Source organism: Piliocolobus tephrosceles, chromosome 5 (genome assembly GCF_002776525.5).
Source record: "Piliocolobus tephrosceles isolate RC106 chromosome 5, ASM277652v3, whole genome shotgun sequence".
Taxonomy (NCBI): domain Eukaryota; kingdom Metazoa; phylum Chordata; class Mammalia; order Primates; family Cercopithecidae; genus Piliocolobus; species Piliocolobus tephrosceles.
This window is the reverse complement of record NC_045438.1, coordinates 4993235-5015063: the sequence shown is the minus strand read 5'-3', so window position 1 is coordinate 5015063 and position 21829 is coordinate 4993235. Positions and strand designations below refer to the sequence as shown.

The following is a 21829-nucleotide window of genomic DNA, read 5'->3' as shown; positions in this document are numbered from 1 at the left end:
CAATGAGATACCATCTCACACCAGTTAGAATGGCAATCATTAAAAAGTCAGGAAACAACAGGTGTTGGAGAGGATGTGGAGAAATAGGAACACTTTTACACTGTTCAAAATTGAATAGTAATGTGTATATAAAGCCCTATTTCCAGATGACATATAAGAACCACTTCTTACTATTCTTTGCTTTCTTGTTGCAATGTATATCTTAAGTTTACATCCAGTCGACGAGGTGAGGCCTGAAGAAAGGTTGCTTTTCCTATGGCATAGAATCCAAAGATCCTGTTTTTGCTATCTTTGGCTTTCCAAAGATAGTTACTATCCAAAGATCTATCCAAAGATCCTGTTTTTGCTTTCTTTGGCTTTACAAATATTTTCCAAATAGGCTAAGATTGCCAGTAGCCTGATCTCAGAGCAGTGGAATCTCCCTGTAACATACCTAGAGGTTGTGAGGTATCCCCAGTAGAATTAAAGTTGATGACTATATCTTTAGCAAGATACAGCAGCATTTAAACAAAAATGATGAGCCAGTGAAAGATGTGAAAAGACTACAATAATAAGGTATCCAAGAGGTAAAAATTCTTCCTGAAAAGTTATCCTTCTACAAAGAAACAGTTACAACGTACATGATGGCAAAAACCCTTCGGTTGTCATATAAATCACAGCCTTCTATCTTCAGGAAAATTCAACCAACTTGTTCTCCAGAAGGTAAAAATGTATTCTGGCAATTCCCAGCCTTTTAGGAATTGAATCAAGTCCTTGCTCCATGCTAAGAGAGATTTATTGATTTTTTTTTTTCTAGTTAAAGAGAAATCAGGTTAACCTTGTTTGGTTATTTACAATGAGATGCACTAGAGTTTCTACATTACAAATTAAGTCTATTTTATCTATTTTAAGAAGGAGATTCTATAATTTTTTGCTGGAATACAACAAACTATTCAAACTCTAAGTAAAATTCAGGTGCTGGGTCATCATCCCATTCCTCCGCGCAGTCAGTAGTTTCATATTTAAACAGTCATAGGGTACTCCATACCTTGTATATAAACCTCTCTGATCTAAACTAAAACCTTTATGTTAAATTTTAATTCTATGGTAAAATGTACCATATGCTGTGAGTTGAGCTCATCAGATGTGGCAAAAGGTATCTTTTTACCTTAGAAGAATCTCTTACTTTGTTCATTCTTTTTTTATCACACAAATAATTGGGCCTTTCTATAAATAATTGCCTGACTGTATTTCATTATATCTGCTGATTGCAAAATATATCATTACTGCATAATAAACCTGTACATGACATAAATGAACAAGAGAGAGATGAAGAGCTTTGCTGGATGCAAAATGTGTTGCCTTCAGAGCATCCACTGGCACTAATAGAGTCAGATAGATTAGACATCAAACCATGGAACCAGAACACAGATTTGCAAAAGCAACAACAGCACTTGACAACCTGGGAGAGGATTTGGAGAGGATTTGGAGAGGAGTGTTTTTTAAAATTTCCATTCTTTTGCTATATATATATATATTTAATTTCAATAGCTTTTAGGGTACAGGTAGTTTTTGGTTACATGGAAGAATTATACAGTTGTAAAGGCTGAGATTTTAGTGCACCAGTCACCTGAGTAGTGTGAAAATGTACCCAATATGTAGGGTATTTTTATCCCCCACCCAACTTCCACCCTCCCTCCTTCTGAGTCTCCAAAGTCTATTATATTACTCTGTATGCTTTTGCATACCCGTGGCTTAGCTCCCACTTATAAGTGAGGACATACAGTATTTGGTTTGCCATTCCTGAGTTACTTTACTTAGAATAATGGTCTCCAGCTCCATCCAAGTTGCTGCAAAAGACATTAAGTCTTTTCCCTAACAATTATATTTTTTGAAACAAAAAATGCTTTCTTTGTATTCAGACTCAAGTGACTCCAAAATAGAATTAAGGGACCTTTTTATTATTTGACAAGAATGATTAATCTTTGGATATGGTACATAAATTTCCATCTCTTTTAAATGCTTGTGTTATAATCCATGTAATGCAAATCAGATCTCTTTAAATATCCCAGGAATTATGGCCCATATATGTTATTGGAATTGGAGATCAAGTGACTCAACTATTAGTTCATATATATACATATATTTTTTAAATGATCTGGTATTCTGTATTATGTATATTTTATCTCTGCAGAAAAAAAATGACTTAAAATAAGAAATCTTAAGGGATGCATTAGGTAGAAATAGTGTGAATAATTTATTTATTCTTAACATATTTCTGCAATTTTCAAGTTTTCTATAGTTGAAATATGTCATCATTATGATCAGAAAAAATTAAAATTTAGAAACTTAGATGGATACCTGGTGGGTAGCTAAACAGATTCAACAAAAATGGGTATTGCTGTAGAAGCTGAGGAAGTAAAAGTAACATTTGCTTTAGAAACATTCCTGTATCTGGCATATTTTGCAGGCTGCGTAATAATAATAAGAGCTTAACTACTGAGCATTTACTTTGTACCTGGAACTATTCCAACTCCTTCTCATGAATAATCTCATATAATCTTTATTTTAAAAAAACCTAGGAGGTAGAATAATAGTTAATAGTCCCATTTTTCAGATAAGGAAAGAAACATGGAGAAGTCAAATAATTTGCCTAGTTTTTAGAAACAGTTTTTAGAACAGTCAGTACCCAAAACTGATTTAAAATAGTAAAATGTCTAATCACCACCTGATTCAAAGCTTCTAAAATATTCAGCAGAAGTCCTTAAGATTATAAAAACAGTTATAAATTAAAATACTTTTAAGTTGGGTTCACTCAAAATAAAGCAACTAAAAAAAATCTCCATAGTGCATTTGAACTTATATAATCACTTATGACCATCAAATAAGGCTTTCAATGATGACCACCAAATAAGGCTTTTTTTTTTTTTTCAAATAACAGAAATCTTGGTTAAATCAAGATCTTACCAAAACAGTATTTCCTTTAGAAGTCTGCTTTAAGTACTCACAATAAGCGAGAGACAGTATTATCATAAATATAGAGCTATTTAGTATTACTAAATGATCAGATCTTTTAATTTGTCACCTTTTTCCCAGAAAACCAAGGCTGTGCCTGTAGTATAAGGGAACTTTCCCCATTTAGTCTGGTGCTTTCCACTGAATAGAGTGTGGTCCAGTAGAGATATCCACCAACTGAATCCACCACCATGTCATTCACCAAGAGCTTCACGTGGGTAACAATGTCTGCGTGTCCTGTCAACACAGACTGCCTTTGTATCTAAAAAACATAATTGTATGGCCAGTTAATGGCTTTCAAATGACACTATTATTTCTGAATAGTTTAATGCAATCATTAATAAACTGCTTGATTAATCCATTCACATTCAACCACGAATAGTGCCTGGCACTATGTGCTGGGTAGTTTGATAAGCCTTGGAAACATAGCAACAAGCAAACAGACATGGCATCTGCCCTCACAGGGCTTATCTGTTTTCATGCCTCCAAAGAGAAGGGAAATAAATTTCTTTTGCATAAAAATAACTGCTTTTCCTAATTATACATCCAGACAATGTGAACACTGCTGGATAGGAATATATTTGATTATATGTAAAAAAAAGATGCATATGTCCTCATAAATGATGACATCTCCACTTGCTCCTCTCTATCAGTATAGTTCCCTAATATTTCATGATTGAGTATCAATAATGTGCCAGACGCTGTGCTTTTTTATCTTTAAAATATAAACTCTTCTAATCCTCACATTAAGCTTATGAAGGATTTCTATTCCCTAGTTTTTCACAGGTAAAGTGGGTTAAAGTTAAACAATTTGTCCTGAAGTTAAACACTTTTGTAAGAGATAGAGAAAATACTTAAAACTGTTTTTATGTCCACTCTTCCATTTCCTTTTTCAAAAGTATTTTTAAACTAACCCATTTGAGGGAGTGTTTTCTGACTAACCTCACTCAATTTCATTCTGCTTGCACATCTTTGACAGTTATGAATTCAGATTGTACCATATTGCTTTGTCTCTAAATACATTGCTTCACATGCTTCTTTATTTCATATATGTATTTTATCTCATCAGAAAAGCAGGGACAACTGATGATGGCTGCACAACACTGGACACACAAAAACATCTCTGAATTCTACACAATAAAAGAATGAATTTCGTGTTATGTGCATTATATCACAACAAAGCTGTTTTTTTTAAAGAGCAGGGACATGTCGGCTATGTATTTTATATTCCCTACTTTGCCTTCTTTCAAGGATTTCAACGCATTGGTAGTAGGTAAATGATTGCTGGACAAATGAATGGACAGCAGGCACTTTCCTGATGAAAAACGATTTCAATATCATATTTCTTGATCTGTCAGGCCAATGTTCTTGTCATTAACCATCATCTTTCTCTTCAAAATATATCACTCCACGGGTGTGCTGGATGTCTTTATTTTGCCTCGAGGTCTAACCTTCTCCACCCTACTCTGTGCCCCCATAGGCCAACATCTATGGACTTTATCTGCTAGGTTAATGGGTTGTGTCTGGCTTCTGGTGAGGTTCAGCCAATGGAAGCACTGGCAGATCAGAGGACACAAGGAAGGAGGGGTTAAGGTCTTATTCCTGTAGCTGGCTCCTTGCCAGATCATACATCTTGATAGTGGCCAGCTTGTGTGCCTAAAGTCACAGTCCATATCAGCTACTCTCCTACAGCTACAGCCCTCACCAGGTTCTTCCACTTCTTCCCCTTGCCTCTTCACACCTAGACTTATATCTTCCCACACTTGCAAACCGTGAGGAGGCTTCACGATCTTTTGTTTATTTTCTCTAGCCCTGTGTACACCTTTGAAAATTGTCTCTGTTTAGTTTCCTTGAATCATGCCTTTGGAGCATGCCATGTTCTTGCCAAGACACCAATGCTCAGGTGAGCATTTCCATGTATTTATTTTAAACTATTTTTGGGGAAAAAAATAACTAATTCATCAAATAGTGATAAATTTAATTTATACAAAAACACATTTTAAAAGTGAGATGGGGCTGGGTGCGGTGGCTCATGCCTGTAATCCCAGCACTTTGGGAGGCTGAAGCAGGCAGATCTCTTGAGGTCAGGAGCTCGAGACCAGCCTGGCCAACATGGTGAAACCCCATCTCCGCTGAAAACACAAGAACTAGCCAGGCATGGTGGCGTGTGCCTGTAATCCCAGTTACTTGGGAGGCGGAGGCCAAGATCATGCCACTGCACTCCAGCCTGGGAAGCAGGGTGAAACTGAGTCTCAAAAAAAGAAAAAAAAATTTAAGTGAGTTTGTTTAAAGATAAACATTAAATAAATAATAGTATAGGTGGTACACAAGTATTTTTTTAAAAACATGAAATTGGTGTGCCAGTCACAAGTGGATAAGTATTGTTCTAGAGCATCCAGAATGCCATGCTTTAACTCACCACATACGTCTTTCCAGCCCAGTAGAGAAAGTGACCCAGCCACTCAAAAGCTAAAGCTCCTGCTCCTGCAATGCTGGGTAGGTGATAATTCTCTGAGATATCCGTGCCATTCAGCAGCCACACAAAAACGTCACCTTTCGTGTCACTGTAGTAGAGGCTGTTGTTATACCAATCCATGTCTCAAAATAAAGTGAATGATTAGCAGTTATTTTTCATACATACCAACAAAAACATAATGAGTCAACAAATCACATCTGCACCTCAACATAATTTTAAAGAACACACTGACACATAATCACTAGAACTTGATCTGTCAAGAATATTTCAATAATGTTTCCCAAAATCTTAACCCCTGGAACTAGAGAGAACAGTGGATACACAACGAGCATCTCCTCTTTGCCAAACATTGTCCCAAGCACGTTACAGATCTCACTTAGTTCCTAAAACAAAGATAGGAAGTAGGAAGTATTCCCATTTTTGAGATGGTTAACCTGAGAGACAGTTAACCTGAGACAAGGTGAGATCATGCCTGAGGGCTCACAGATACATCAAGAGGAAGCCCAGACTCAGCCAATGCCAAAGTGGCATTCTCTCCATTGGTGCTACATTACCTACATCTGGCCCCTATGTTGGTCAGAAATGCTGTTGTACTTTTAATGGCCACATAAATCAATAAACAATTAGATAACTATAGAAGATGTCATCTTCAGGCAAGATCACTGTTATAACACCCCAGAATGAAGGCTTTTCTTCCTTCTAATGCCTTCCAGGCAAATTACCCATTCATTACTTAATAATCCTCTTTGTCAACCAGTTATTCCTTACACCTTATTTAGAACTCTATGCAGCAGTTTCTGCTCCTGTCTTATAGCAAACGCATAGTAAATTATTTAAGTATAACTGCCTTAGTGGAACAAGATAGGCTGTTAATGTGAGATGACATTGGTAGATTAATACATGAGCATTATATCAAAGCCATCCTGGTGGGCATAAAACTAGAAACAACCTCACATTTTGTGACTTAATAAATAGCATACCTGTGTGAGAACTGACATTTTCTTAACAGAATCACCGGCAGTAGAGTTGAGTCAATATTTTTTCCTTTCACTATTGACCTAATACCAAAATACCCTATTCTTTTGATTTATTGAATGACGTGGGAAGCCTTATGAGGAGAAATCTGTCATTCAAGTGAACAGGGGACTTGGTGTTTACCTGACACATTTCCTATATCAGAGGATAAGAACTCTCCTGGGCCAAAGCTATTTAATGGTTTACTCCAAAGCCCATCTTCTTTCACAGCCATGATAAATGGTGGTTCACTAGCTGTTTAGTAAAAAATAAATTAAAAGAAACGTCAGGGAAAGCAAACTCTTTAAAGATATCTTACATACTTATATCTATGTCTTATATCTTATGATTTTCTTTATAAAGAAAAAGAATGTCAACACTTTGAAAAGTTCTATAAAAGGATCTGAGTAATTGTTATCTGTGTAACAAGAATGATCCCATTAAACACACTTTCTGATTTTCACATACATTTTTGAAATGTGAAGAAAAACGCATGGTGAGATTGCCTCTATGACAGTGTCTTAATCATTGCAGAATTATTTTTGAGGGGGCTTTGACTACTGTTTGTCATGGTCTCATTCAGAGCACCCAGAAGAGATTGTGATAACAATAGTCATATAAATGGTATAGTCATTCTTCCGTGTCTTTTCAGCCAAGAGGATGCAATTCAGCATAATTCACAGCCCCTCAACTTCTCTCAGCTAGACCCTCAGAGTTCAGGAATGCCACTGCTTAATACACCATGAGAAACAAGAAACCTGTAAAGAATCAATTATAGTGTTTCCTTAAAAATATCTTGGAAAGTTTAAAATGGCAGGTTAGAAACACTAATTAAATATCACACGGTGCTTTATTTGCTTTCCTAATCTCAGAAAATAAATACAAACTCAATATGTGTTTACTCAAACACATACTCAAGAGGTCAGTACACCCTCATTCTCATTTCTTTACATCCAAGGCAAGGAAATTTAAAGGACACTCAGCTAGTCCTCTTTTTGTGAGAGCCACTCCCTAAATCCAGAATATTTTCTCACCTGGCACCAGGGTAGTACCCACTGAGGACTCTGACCAAGGGCCTGGCCTCTTTGGAGAACTTGCTCTCACAGAAACCTTGTATTTCGTAGCACTCTGCAGCTCAGGTACATTCAGCATGGTTCCACTTATGTTCGAGAAAATATGAGTGACTTCAGGAGGGTCTTGGGTGGATACTTTCACCTCATAGGTCCAGTTCTGCCAGGCAGAAGGGCCTAATTCAAAGGGTTCGATAATATCACTGGTCAGAATGACATCTGCAAGGGCAAACCAAGGATTCTCAATAAATTCACCTACAGCCTCATCTCAAATGGGAGAGCAATTGGGCAGTAATATCCGCTACCTCGATAATCACCAGGGATAATTTGTTGATGAAGCTAGGACAGTGTTCATTCCTCATGCCACTCATTTGGCTGCATTGAAGTAGACAGCATTCCCGACAAATGGGACTGTCCTTCAGTCAAAGCTACATGCTTGCTGCATATAATTGCCGGAGAGGTTCTCTACAACAATAACAGATATAATCAGGCTCTTGATAAAAAATGCTTAATGATGAATCTCTAATGTAATTACCACTGTTTGTATAGTACCTTCCTCCAAGAAGCCCAATCAATAAAAAAAAAAATTACCGATTCATTTTCAGCCATCTTTGAGACACGCAGCAAACAGACATAATTAACTTTGCTCTAAAGTAAAAAACAGCCAATGTTTTCTAGATACTTATTATTGCCTAGGGGACCAGGGGTTGGCAAACTCCACTCACAGGCCAAACCTGGCCCACTGTTTCTGTAAATAAAGTTGTAATGGAACACAGCCACATTACTCATTTACATATTATCTGTGGTGGTCCTCACACTACAATGGCAGAGTTGAGTAGCTATGACAGGGACCATCTGACCCACAAAGTAAATAAAAATATTTACTATCTGGTTCTTCCTTTACAGAAAAAGTTTGCTGACCTCTGTGCTAGATACTGTTCTAAGTACGCTACTTACGTATTTTAATTTTATCTGTACGACAGTTCCATTAAAAGATATAATAAATATTCCCCTTTTCCAGGTGTGGAAATTGAGGCACAGAGTGGTTTAGCAACTTGCCCAGGGTCATTCTGTATTTGAATCCATGCAGGATGACTCCAGAGCCCACCTGCTTATCCACCCACATACTACCTCTCTCCGGAGATGGAGATTCGAGTTCAGAGAGTTTTAGGGAATTGCTGAAATTCATGCAAGCTTTCGACGGCACAAAAAATCTCAACCCAAGTATTCTATCTCCCTGGCTATTTGTTCTGAATAGAATGTCAATGCCTGGATCTTAGCAGACACTCAATAAATGTTCAAATTATTCTATTGGGGTATACATGAGAAGCATAGAGATTCTCCTACTGTAAAACTAATAAACGTAGGACAAATGTATAATTTTTTTTTTTTTTTTTTTTTTTTAGCTAAGTAGCTGCTTCTGGTTGATGACTGAATAGCCACATGGGGTTCTCAAAATTGAATCACAACATCAAGCAGTTCAAACCTTCCTCTTATTCCAGCAAGGCCAGTAACCACCCTGGGGACAGAGCACTCACTGGCTCCTATGGCAAGGGCAGGAGGCTTCCATTGAACAAAAGCCTGGTGAGATCCAAACAGCACCGAAAGCTCCTGCGGGCGGCCTGGCAGAGGGTGCAGCTGGGAGGACGAGCCAAAGATGACCAAGTTACCAAACCCAAATTCTTCTATGTGACTCAGGTCACATCCCACGATGAACTCATTAAAAGACAAGGCATCCTGTTGGAAAATGACCTTGCCATCTGTGACAAGAAAGTCATTGTTTTCACAAGCAAAACTTTTCACATCAGCAAAGGGGATGTGAGGTAGGATGAGATGGGAAGCAGAGCCATCCAGAAATGTTGACATGAAGACTTGGGCAGTATCATTGAAGTAAATGATTCGCTTGGATTGTGGCTTGATTGCAAAGTCCTTTAACGTGCAACTCTCCACAATACGCACAGCTTCTGCACATCGGCCAGATGGCACAGGAAGGTCTGCTCTATAAATGCCATCTCTCAGGAGGTAAAAGACATACCTGACATAGGAACAAAAGAAACCTCATGAGATTCAGTCCAAACGTGGATGAGTAACCTCCTCAGCTAATTGCTTTATTCTGTTGCACAATCAGTATGTATCTCTGATGTTGCTAAGTACAGGGTTTTCCAAGGTGCAAAAAGGTAATTTCCTAAGCTATACTCTATTCATTTAAGTTACAGGTTGGAACATTAGAAAATTTCAGCCTCGCTTGTAATGCTTAGTCTCCTAATTATTGTAAGTGACTTTTTTAAGAAATCAAAAATTTCAAAAACAGGAAGGGTCTTTTATTTTTTTGAGGCAAGATATTACTCTGTCACCCAGGCTGGAGTACAGTGACACACTCACAGCTCACTGCAGCCTCAACCGCCTGGGTTCAAGTGATCCTCCCACACCTCAGTCTCCCACATAGCTGGGGCCACAGGTGTGCCACATTATACAAAAAATAATAATAATTTTTGTATTTTTTGCGGAGACAGGGTATCACCATGTTGCCCAGGCTAGTCCTGAACTCCTGGGCTCAAGTGATCTGCACACCCTGACTTCCCAAAGTGCTAGGATTACAGGTATGAGCCACCAAGCCTGGCCAGGAAGGGTTTTTCAACATTTTAAAGGAAAACATACTATATAGAAACCACATGGCTAAATATGGTAATTATTATCAACATTTTCCTCCAAAAAACACACATCCTTAAGTCTAATTTCATCAGTAAATTTTCTCATGCATTTTGAGTGATAAATGGAAGAAAGTAAAACATTTAAACCATTTTTAATTGTACAGTTACCATTTTGCTGTAACTATCTAGCATGGCTACTTTGCATTTGCAGTGGACTAATATTTTTTTAATCTACAATGGATTCAGGCAATAGAGCTACCATTTTATAAACCACAAAGAAATACCCCATACATGACTGAAGCAGGACAATCCAGCAATCAGGAGAAAGAAGCTGATGGAAGAATTAGAGAAGCACGTCCAATTTATTTACTTACTTATTTATTTATTTATTTATTTATTTATTTATTTATTTATTTATTTATTATACTTTAAGATCCAGGGAACATGTGCACAATGTGCAGGTTTGTTACATATGTATGCATGCGCCATGTTGGTGTGCTGCACCCATTAACTCGTCATTTACATTAGGTATATCTCCTAATGCTATCCCTCCCCCTTCCCCTCATTCCACGACAGACCCCGGTGTGTGATGTTTCCTACCCTGTGTCCAAGTGTTCTCATTGTTCAGTTCCCACCTATAAGTGAGAACATGTGGTGTGTGGTTTTTTGTTCTTGCAATAGTTTGCTGAGAATGATGGTTTCCAGCTTCATCCATGTCCCTACAAAGGACACAAACTCATCCTTTTTTATGGCTGCATAGTATTCCTTGGTGCATATGTGCCACATTTTCTTAATCCAGTCTATCATTGATAGACATTTGGGTTGGTTCCAAGTCTTTGCTATTGTGAATAGTGCCACAATAAACATACGTGTGCATGTGTCTTTATAGCAGCATGATTTATAACCCTTTGGGTATATACCCAGTAGTGGGATGGCTGGGTCAAATGGTATTTCTAGTTCTAGATCCTTGAGGAATTGCCACACTGTTTTTCACAATTGGTTGAACTAGTTTACAGTCCCACCAACAGTGTAAAAGTGTTCCTATTTCTCCACATCCTCTCAAACACCTGTTGTTTCCTGACTTTTTAATGATTGCCATTCTAACTGGTGTGAGATGGTATCTAATTGTGGTTTTGATTTGCATTTCTCTGATGGCCAGTGATGATGAGCATTTTTTCATATGTCTGTTGACTGCATAAATGTCTTCTTTTGAGAAGTGTCTGTTCATATCCTTTGCCCACTTTTTGATGGGGTTGTTTTTTTCTTGTAAATTTGTTTGAGTTCTTTGTAGATTCTGGATATTAGCCCTTTGTCAGATGGGTAAATTGCAAAAATTTTCTCCCATTCTGTAGGTTGTCTCTTCACTCTGATGGTAGTTTCTTTTGCTGTGCAGAAGCTCTTAAGTTAAATTAGATCCCATTTTTCAATTTTGGCTTTTGTTGCCATTGCTTTTGGTGTTTTAAACATGAAGTCCTTGCCCATGCCTGTGGCCTGAATGGTATTGCCTAGGTTTTCTTCTAGGGTTTTTATGGTTCTAGGTCTAATATTTAAGTCTTTAATCCATCTTAAATTAATTTTTGTATAAGGTGTAAGGAAGGGATCCTGTTTCAGCTTTCTACATATGGCTAGCCAGTTTTTCCAGCACCATTTATTAAATAGGGAATCCTTTCCCCACTTCTTGTTTTTCTCAGGTTTGTCAAAGATCAGATGGCTGTAGATGTGTGGTATTATTTCTGAGGACTCTGTTCTGTTCCATTGGTCTATATCTCTGTTTTGGTACTAGTACCATGCTGCTTTGGTTACTGTAGCCTTGTAGTATAGTTTGAAGTCAGGTAGCGTGATGCCTCCAGCTTTGTTCTTTTGGCTTAGGATTGTCTTGGCAATGCGGGCTCTTTTTTGGTTCCATATGAACTTTAAAGTAGTTTTTTCCAAATCTGTGAAGAAAGTCATTGGTAGCTTGATGGGGATGGTATTGAATCTATAAATTACCTTGGGCAGTATGGCCAGTTTCACAATATTAATTCTTCCTATCCATGAGCATGGAATATTCTTGCATTTGTTTGTGTCCTCTTTCATTTCATTGAGCAGTGGTTTGTAATTCTCTTTGAAGAGGTCCTTCACATCCCTTGTAAGTTGGATTCCTAGGTATTTTATTCTCTTTGAAGCAATTGTGAATGCGAGTTCACTCATGATTTGGCTCTCTGTTTGTCTGTTACTGGTGTATAAGAATGCTTGTGATTTTTGCACATTGATTTTGTATCCTGAGACTTTGCTAAAGTTGCTTATCAGCTTAAGGAGATTTTGGGTTGAGATGATGGGGTTTTCTAAATAAACAATCATGTTGTCTGCAAACAGGGACAATTTGACTTCTTCTTTTCCTAATTGAATACACTTTATTTCTTTCCCCTGCCTGATTGCCCTGGTCAGAACTTCCAACACTATGTTGAATGGGAGTGGTGAGAGAGGGCACCCCTGTCTTGTGCCAGTTTTCAAAGGGAATGATTCCAGTTTTTGCCCATTCACTACGATATTGGCTGTGGGTTTGTCATAAATAGCTCTTATTATTTTGAAGTACATCCCATCAACACCTAATTTATTGAGAGTTTTTAGCATGAAAGGCTGTTGAATTTTGTCAAAGGCCTTTTCTGCATCTATTGAGATAATCGTGTGGTTTTTGTCTTTGGTTCTGTTTATATGCTGGATTACATTTATTGATTTGGGTATGTTGAACCAGGCTTACATCCCAGGGATGAAACCCACTTGATCGTGGTGGATAAGCTTTTTGATGTGCTGCTGGATTCGGTTTGCCAGTATTTTATTGAGGACTTTTGCATCGATGTTCATCAGGGATACTGATCTAAAATTCTCTTTTTTTGTTGTGTCTCTGCCAGGCTTTGGTATCAGGATAATGTTGGCCTCATAAAATGAGTTAGGGAGGATTTCCTCTTTTTCTACTGATTGGAATAGTTTCAGAAGGAATGGTACCAGCTCCTCCTTGTACCTCTGGTAGAATTCGGTTGTAAATTCGTCTAGTCTTGGACTTTTTTGGGTTGGTAGGCTATTATTGCCTCAATTTCAGAGTCTGTTATTGGTGTATTCAGGGATTCAACTTCTTCCTGGTTTAGTCTTGGGAGGATGTATGTGTCCAGGAATTTATCCATTTCTTCTAGATTCTCTAGTTTATTTGCATACAAGTGTTTATAGTATTCTCTGATGGTAGTTTGTATTTCTGTGGGATCGGTGGTGATATCCCCTTTATCATTTTTTATTGCTTCTATTTGAGTCTTCTCTTTTCTTCTTTATTAGTCTTGCTAGCGATCTATCAATTTTGTTGATCTTTTCAAAAACCAACTCCTGGATTCATTGATTTTTTGAAGGGTTTTTTGTGTCTCTATCTCCTTCAGTTCTCCTCTGATCTTAGTTATTTCTTGCCTTCTGCTAGCTTTTGAATGTGTTTGCTCTTGCTTCTCTAATTCTTTTAACTGCGATGTTAGGGTGTCCATTTTAGATCTTTCCTGCTTTCTCTTGTGGGCATTTAGTGCTATAAATTTCCCTCTACACACTGCTTTAAATGTGTCCCAGAGATTCTGGTACGTTATGTCTTTGTTCTCATTGGATTCAAAGAACATCTTTATTTCTGCCTTCATTTCGTTATGTACCCAGTAGTCATTCAGGAGCAGGTTGTTCAGTTTCCATGTATTTGAGCGGTTTTGAGTGAGTTTCTTAATCCCGAGTTCTAGTTTGATTGCACTGCGGTCTCACGGACAGTTTGTTATAATTTCTGTTCTTTTATATTTGCTGAGGAGAAGCACATCCAGTTTAAAATCAAACCTCACAGTAACGAGGCAGTTTATCTTAATAATGAAAAAGAAAATATACTGCCAAAATATTTCATTGACAATGAAACATGTAAATAAACTTTTAACTAAAATATAAAACCATTAATGTGGATGTAGCTAATTTACAATTTGTGATTATGGAGAAAGGTGCTAACAGAAGTATACTTTGATAAATTCTTCTATCCCAACCCCAAGAACGGGCAACATTCCAACCTCTCATCACAACTGTCAAATCATTTTTCTTTTCCTTATTTAGTTCTGCTCTGATTTGCCTTGATGACTATTCCAAATCTTCATCAATTTTCTCAAAACTCCTATGCTAGAATAACATCCTGAGATAGAAGCTCCCTTTTGAGATATGAAGTTATGTTCTTCCTTGAGGACGGATTGTAGCGGGCAAAAAGCAAAAACAGCTTGGCTCTTAATTTTCTGCTTTTGCTTCCCAAATTCAAAATTGTTAATGGAATTTGGAGGAATTTCAGAGTAGATAAAAGGAAAAACATGTATGGTAAAGATTACAATTATTATATTGAAGCAGGAAGAGAAAGAAAAATAGAAAGAAAGTGAAGAGATCTGGTGCATGGGAAGAGGAGGACAGAGTGAGGAGGAGAAGCTGGGGTGGAAGAAGATGGGGAACTGGTGGTAGGAAGAAGAGCAGAGGTTTTACAGTAAGTTTGAAGTCAATGAGAAGACAATTCAGCAGTACAAAAAGAAAATATTTCTTTTTTTTTTTTTTTGAGACGGAGTCTTGCTCTGTCGCCCAGGCTGGAGTGCAGTGGCACCATCTCGACTCACTGCAAGCTCCATCTCCTGGGTTCACGCTATTCTCCTGCCTCAGCCTCCTGAGTAGCTGAGACTACAGGTGACCGCCAACACGCCCGGCTAATTTTTTGTATTTTTAGTAGAGACGGGGTTTCACCGTGTTAGCCAGGATGGTCTCGATCTCCTAACCTCGTGATCTGCCTGCCTTGGCCTCCCAAAGTGCTGGGATTATAGGCATGAGCCACGGCGCCTGGCGAAAATATGTCTAATACCAGGACGATACACTGTTTCACACATCTGATGTCCTTTAGGTCTACTACACACAAACTATTGCTGAAAGTTACGTGCTGATTTTTATAGAAACTCTCCTATCATGGTACAGAGAGATGGTTAGAAGACAGGCCCTGAAACTAGAAGTCCTGGAGCAAGGCTTCTTGTTCCAGGGCCTGTCTGGTTCCACCGGTTCCATCGCAAAACAGCTGTATAATCTTGGACAATTACTAAATCAACTTGTGTTTCCCGTTCCTCATCTATAAAACTAGGATAATAAAAGTACTTATTTCATAGGTTGAATACAAATTAAATGAATTATTGGACATAATACACTTAGAAACACACATTCAGTATAAACACTAATTATCATTATCATTTCTAGTCACACTGCAAAATCTAAGCACAAATCAATTTTATCCTAATAGGAAAAGAAGAGCCACTGAAGACCTCACTGATCCCATTTCAATGATCAATTAGTGGATAAAGTTCATTATCCTCAGAATGAGTCATTTCGTGTAAGTGTCAACAACAAAGTTACATTTCATAGGACCGTAGACCTTTAGATATGAAAACAATAAGATCCAGAGAATCCTTGTCCTACATCACAAAGCGTTTTGAAATATTCCATAATTCAGTAATTCATTCAAACCCATAAGTTAAAATAAATCTTTAGTAAATTGTGAATGAATAGGAATAGAAAGCTTGATTTTAAAATCAATAATGAACAGTCTTTTTTAAAAGAAGGTTTTGTTTGTGAAAAACATGTTACGAGCTGTACTTTTGTTTTCATTCCAAATGAAAGCAACTTTATTCCTACAGGAGAGAAAAAAGTTTAATCTTACAAACATGGGCTTTGCCTACTGGTTACTGATCTGTTATTATCTGGTCATATCTGAGAAATAATAACTCCAAAATAACTTTCTATGTGTTTATCCTTCATATTCACGTATATCTGGAGTTCACAAAATACATTCACAATAAATACCTCATTTTGTCTTCAAAATAACCCAACTGGGTAAGTTTTATTACCTTCCCTATATGGATTGATAAACCAATGGTCATAGACATGATTTTACTTGCTTGAGGTACTACTCTAATTTAACAGCAAGACTGCGGTACAATGTGTCCGTATCATTTATGGGTAGGAGGCAGAGTTATCAGTTAGCTCCTGTCTCCTAAGGTGGAAGCTAGCAGCTTTCTTATTAAAGAGCCTCTTGATAGATGTGAGAACCAGACCAGAGAAATGAACTAAAGTTGAATGGTTCAGCAAAAGGAACATGTGGAATGAAGGGGCTTTATCACAGGTAGTGTTGAAGCGGGCAGTGAGACTCTGAATTCCATGATAAAGAAGTGGCAAATCCAGGACTACAACCCAGGCCCCTGACTCCCAGATAGGAGATCTTTCCCATATGTCCATATTTGGCTGTGAAGGAGAGAGGAATAACTACGTTAAAGGAGTTGATTTATGTTTGAAAAAAAATTCCCTCCTGGCTCTACAGAATGAAAACTTTGCCGGAATTTAATTAAATTTACCTAAAGTAAGATGCATAGATAGGCTCATCTGGTACTACAATGTTTCATTAGCAAGGAAGTTTCTCAAAGATTACTTATTGTCGATGGAAGAGAATCTATCTTTACAAGGCTAACACTTACCCATTGTATGAATCAGCCACAATTTTTCGAGGTGCACTAATAGAGGGTGGAGTAATTTCCTCGATGTTTGAGCAGTTCTCTAAATCACAGACACATACCTAAAAAAATTAAAAATATACTGGTAGGATTAGCATCTGTCTATACAGCATTAAATTCAGCCAACAAGTATCCCTGAGCATCTGTTCTGTTGGAATTGTACTAAGCACTGAGCACTGACCAAGACACAAGAACAAAAAAGCCCTTAAACGGCAGTTTTATATCCTATATCCTAATGAGTTTATACATTATTGACATCAATGCAATACAAGTGCCTATTTTCCTGACTTGTAGAGGCATTCGACTATTTTTAACATGTAAGCTGTATCTAAGTTTATGAGCTTTCAACCATAGCAATGGCTGTTGCTTATTGTGGTAAGCCTGTACCTTCCAAAGAAGTAGAATTTGAAACATGTCAAGACTGTGTCTTCATCAGGTCAAAATAATCCTTATGCAACAACAACAACAAAAATAAACAAACAAATAAAAATCCAAAAAAACGATCTTCCGAAAAGTTCAGTACTACTGTGTTTGTGGAGAACAACTAAATTTTCCTCTGGGTGTGATATAATTTTAAATGCTTGCAGCTAACTTTGATCATGACTGGCAGTCTTACCTACTAATAACACAGTTACCACCACTACCTTATGGAAGATGAATGATATTTAGTATAAACTCATGACTATAAAACAGTACAAATAAAGGTCATTTAATGCTACGTCAGGACTAGCACTAGGTGAAGTGTACACCCTCCTATAGGACAGATCTATGATTCACTGATAACCTAGTATCTAAGGTATAGAAAATACTTGAGTATTTATTGAATAAGAGGATTGTGTTTAGTATTACATATACCAAGATATGCATATCAGTATCACTATCTATCACTATTTTCTTTAACTTCTCAGACTAACCAGTTCATCCATGATGAAATACATTCTTTGATAAAGCCAATCTATGGAGATAGAAGAAATTAATCCTGAGCCTCTGTAAAAAATTTTCAGGTCGGATACATCGGACATGTTCACAGCCTTCTTCGCCCATATGAGAGTTCCTTCAGAGAAATAAACAATTTGCTGGTGGACATCAACTGATATTCCTAGAAGAGTCATGCAAGTGCACATACATTATTATATAACAACCAGAAGAAAAAACTTATATTAATGAGAATTTATTTATTTAATGCTTAATAAATTAAAATAGAAGGATTTTATTTTAAAAGAAAATATTCTTCTAAATTATTCTAATATATTAGGATATTAAGAGAATATGTTCTAGAAATATTCAAAATTTTTCTTTTATTCTAGAAGTACTTCTTTTAGAATCTTTTTTTCACACAGAAATCATTTATCCTTGTCATACTGACCTGTAATATTATGGTATATAGCATCCAACTGAAGGCAATGCGCTTCATCTACCAAATGTTTTAAAGACCTCTTTCTTAGAGAAGTTTTTCTGGATAAAAAGAGCCACTGTTCCTCTTCTTGAACTGAAAAAATCAACATGATTTGCAGACAGGCAGACCAACTACAGGTACACTAACACACACGAAAAAAGATCAATACTACCCTTCAAAGCAAGGGGACTAGTACTCGAAAGAGGCTGGTCAAATTTTCTCTAAGGGCATGGAGAATTGCATCTGTGGTATAATTCACATTATTCTATGACTGGAGGTAGGAAGTACAGTAACAATCAAATAGGATTTATGTTCATATGCCCCTAAATAACCCAGAATGACATCACATGATGTATCACTATCCTCAACAGCCTTGCCCCAGCTCAGCTCATGATTTTCAGCCATGAGAATTGGCTTGGTGGAGGTGGTCCACCCCAGGCCTGAGTGGGTTATGCATAACACACACATATTGTCAGACACTGGTTGTCTCTGTGTTGTCTTCAGTATCTTTCCCTTTGGGACAGAAGAAAGGTCCTTAGAGGAATGACATTGGAAGGCTGCAGAACTCTGCTTGATGTCCTGTTCAAGAGGAGACTGATGCAAGGTGCATGGGTGAACATTTTTAGGGTATTTAATGAATGTTATGCAATAATCACAGTAACAACAACCTTAACCCTGCTCTATATTTAACTCACCCTTTGGACGTGCTTCTTACATAACAAAAATACCTCTCCTTTCCTAGAGTCTAGAAACAGCCAAAAAAACAAACACTGATGATAGATGACATTCAATACCCATTGGCACAGGCAAGTACAGATTAGAGTAGGGGGCAGTCAAGTCAGCAAATAGGGTTCTAGTAAAAATAGACAACAGGCTCCCAGAATTCTGAATCTTTGGATGTTCTCAAAAATCTTCTATTAGTTTCCCCTCAAATTCCCAGTACTTCTTAGAAAGATTTTCATTTGTTATTTTGCTCAGACATATATCATACAGTAAGCATTCAGTCTCTTGAGGTAATCAATAAAACACTAAAGCCAAAAAGAAAAAGGGTGCTTACAAAATGATAACAAAAGATACTTTGGCAGATTGAATACTTATATAGTAAAATGCAAATTATTAAAGTCCAGATATATTTAAAAACAAAGATACTGGAAAAACAATGTCTGACATATATTAAATAATTATATATAATCTAAAATAGGGATTAGGGCAGAAAAGTTACATGTATCCCTTAAGCGTGTAAATGTGAGTCAGAAACACTAGTGATTTCAACTGAAACCAAAGATTTGAGGCCATTTTTTTAAAACCCTAAATTTTTTATTCTGATTTTCAATTCCCAAATTCTAATATTAAAACTTTCAATCTAACCACTTACTTTAATTCATCAAATACTTGAGTTCATTTAAAATTGAAAAGTTAACAAGTACCCAAAAGACAACATTCATTTGGGCAGAAGAGGTGGGTCTTGAGGTCTACCAGGTGACCCAGGGCCTCTGGCTCTGAAACCACCCTGCCACCCTCATTCCTGTGTAGCTAATGGAGCGAGCCTGAGCCATACCTGCTGAAGATGAAGTGGTAATACTAGATTGTGCTTCTGGACCCTCACCAACTTCGTTTACTGCTGCAGTAGAAAACCTATTCCAAAAACAATTTGGAGAGACATGTTTCACATGGCATGGTGTGAACATGAGATAAAAATAGAAGGAGCAATAACGTTTCTATTTAAAGCATGATGTGGCAATGCATGAGTCTAGTTACATGGTGCCACTGCTCAGCACTAAAATGACCATCAATCACATCCTTGTTTGTATCCCCTAGAACGGTTCAGGGTCATAGAGGTCAACAGCCGAACTCTGCTATCTCCATGACCCCCATTCTTCTCTGAATTTAAAGAGGCCCTAGTAAATGCTAGAAAAGCTAACAGTAATAAAATAATTATCCTAATGGTTAATAAAAATACCTAAACATAACTCTACCTCCTTACTTTTTTCATATTGGATTAAAAGAAAATTTGAAATTCGTGGTGTTTATGACGTTTTTATTAGCCATGTTTGTGAGTACTCTCTGAATATAATAGAAATACTTGAGAATGTTTCTGCTTAGGACGCTATAATCTAATAAGCATATAAGCTTGAGGAAAACCACAGTGACTTCAACCCAACACCGTGGGTGTACATTTAAACTATTTGATAGCCATATTTCTTAAATAATTATCATGCCTGCAGCCATGCTGGTTACATTTTCCTCTGCATCACTTAATTCTTACCTGTAGATAGTATTTGGTAAAGTGGAGTAAAACTGGAAACTGGTTCTCTGTGTCCCTGCATCTAATTTTTGATTTTTGCTGATCAGCCTTAAGTTATAACCCAAAATAGGTCCACCTGGGAATTGAGGTGGATCCCAGCTGACTTCCACAGTGTCGGGACTTGAGCTCTCAATATTCCTAATCAAAGGTGCAGTTTCAGGAACTGGAAGAGATAATGGTGACATAGTGAGCAGAAAAATGTGCAAGCGTGATGTTTTTAAAATAAGGTGGAAAAAAAGTATTGTTTTTTTTTTGAAAACTTAATGGAAATGAAATAATTTTATTAATACTCAAAATATGTGATAGAAGAAAGGTGGTAAGATGTGTAAACCAGTTCACTCCTTTCCCAAGAGGCTCTTTCAAATGTTACTTTCCTCACTTCTAATTAATGAAATAAAATTAAATATAGTGTACACGAATACAATAATAGTCCTTTAAAAACTGTCATCAGGAATCTCTAGAGACTTAACATAGGACGGAACCAGTTTAGGAAGAAGAGGAGAGTCTGAGCAAAACTGGAGTCAATGATCAACATGAGTTTAAATAAAAAGTCCATCCTGGGGCCTTTTCACTCATTTGAGTGGGGCAGCCTTGCTGGTTCCAGCTGGAGATGTAGGTTCAGATAAGCTGGAATTCAAACAGTTGGCTTCACTTTTGTTGGCATCAGCTCTAATGACCCAGAGTACACTTTCCTTACCCCGGCTCTCAGGTCCTGGAAATCCAGGCTGACTGAGCTTCAGCACCCCGTGCCCTGGCAAAGGATTAAAGGAGCATATATGAAATGACTGAGCATTCACACACAGTCCCCAGCAGCTACTTAAGTGGAAAAAGAAACGACAACAAATGATCTGACAGCCTAGCTTCCATCTGTGTCTCTACCTGCTTTCAAACCAAACCCCTGAAACCACGCTCTTTTGTTTCCTCTTTCCATAGAAAGACACAATTAGAAGTTACTTTGCTCTTGAGTAGATTTCTCTCCCTCTGAACACTTTTGGCCAATGCTCTGCATCACCACTGACTTTTAAAAGCCCTTTTAATTGCTCTCTCAGCCTTTCTCGGATGCAATTCCTCTCTTAACTCTCAGACTAATTTTCAGCAAACACAAGCATCATTGCATCACTCCTCGGCTCCACGTAGTCAGTCACTATGATAAACAGAGAAGAAATAAATTTCTCCCACTGAATTATAATATAATTGGAATGTTAAAATTTAAGTCATTACGGTCAATGCCCAAATGTGATCTTCTACTGTTGAAGCAAGTTAAATGTCACCTACATGGCAAGATGTGATCGTTGTCCAGGTCTTCTTCACCAAAAACAAACAAACAAACAAAAAAACACACAAAAATCTTCCCTGAAAT

At 37.3% G+C, this 21829-nt stretch overlaps 1 protein-coding gene across 1 annotated transcript in view; it reads right to left on the bottom strand.

The window, feature by feature from the left end:
• The window catches only part of ROS1 (ROS proto-oncogene 1, receptor tyrosine kinase), a 142127-nt gene that overhangs the window by 94667 nt on the left and 25631 nt on the right, over positions 1 to 21829 (bottom strand). The window contains exons 7-16 of the mRNA XM_023218993.2: positions 20431 to 20632; positions 19723 to 19799; positions 18135 to 18257; positions 17683 to 17867; positions 16733 to 16830; positions 9093 to 9589; positions 7519 to 7773; positions 6629 to 6739; positions 5414 to 5592; positions 3065 to 3256 (exon numbers count right to left, since the gene is read on the bottom strand). Of these exons, the coding sequence (XP_023074761.2) occupies positions 3065 to 3256; positions 5414 to 5592; positions 6629 to 6739; positions 7519 to 7773; positions 9093 to 9589; positions 16733 to 16830; positions 17683 to 17867; positions 18135 to 18257; positions 19723 to 19799; positions 20431 to 20632 (1919 nt within the window). The remainder of the gene's footprint in view (positions 1 to 3064; positions 3257 to 5413; positions 5593 to 6628; positions 6740 to 7518; positions 7774 to 9092; positions 9590 to 16732; positions 16831 to 17682; positions 17868 to 18134; positions 18258 to 19722; positions 19800 to 20430; positions 20633 to 21829) is intronic.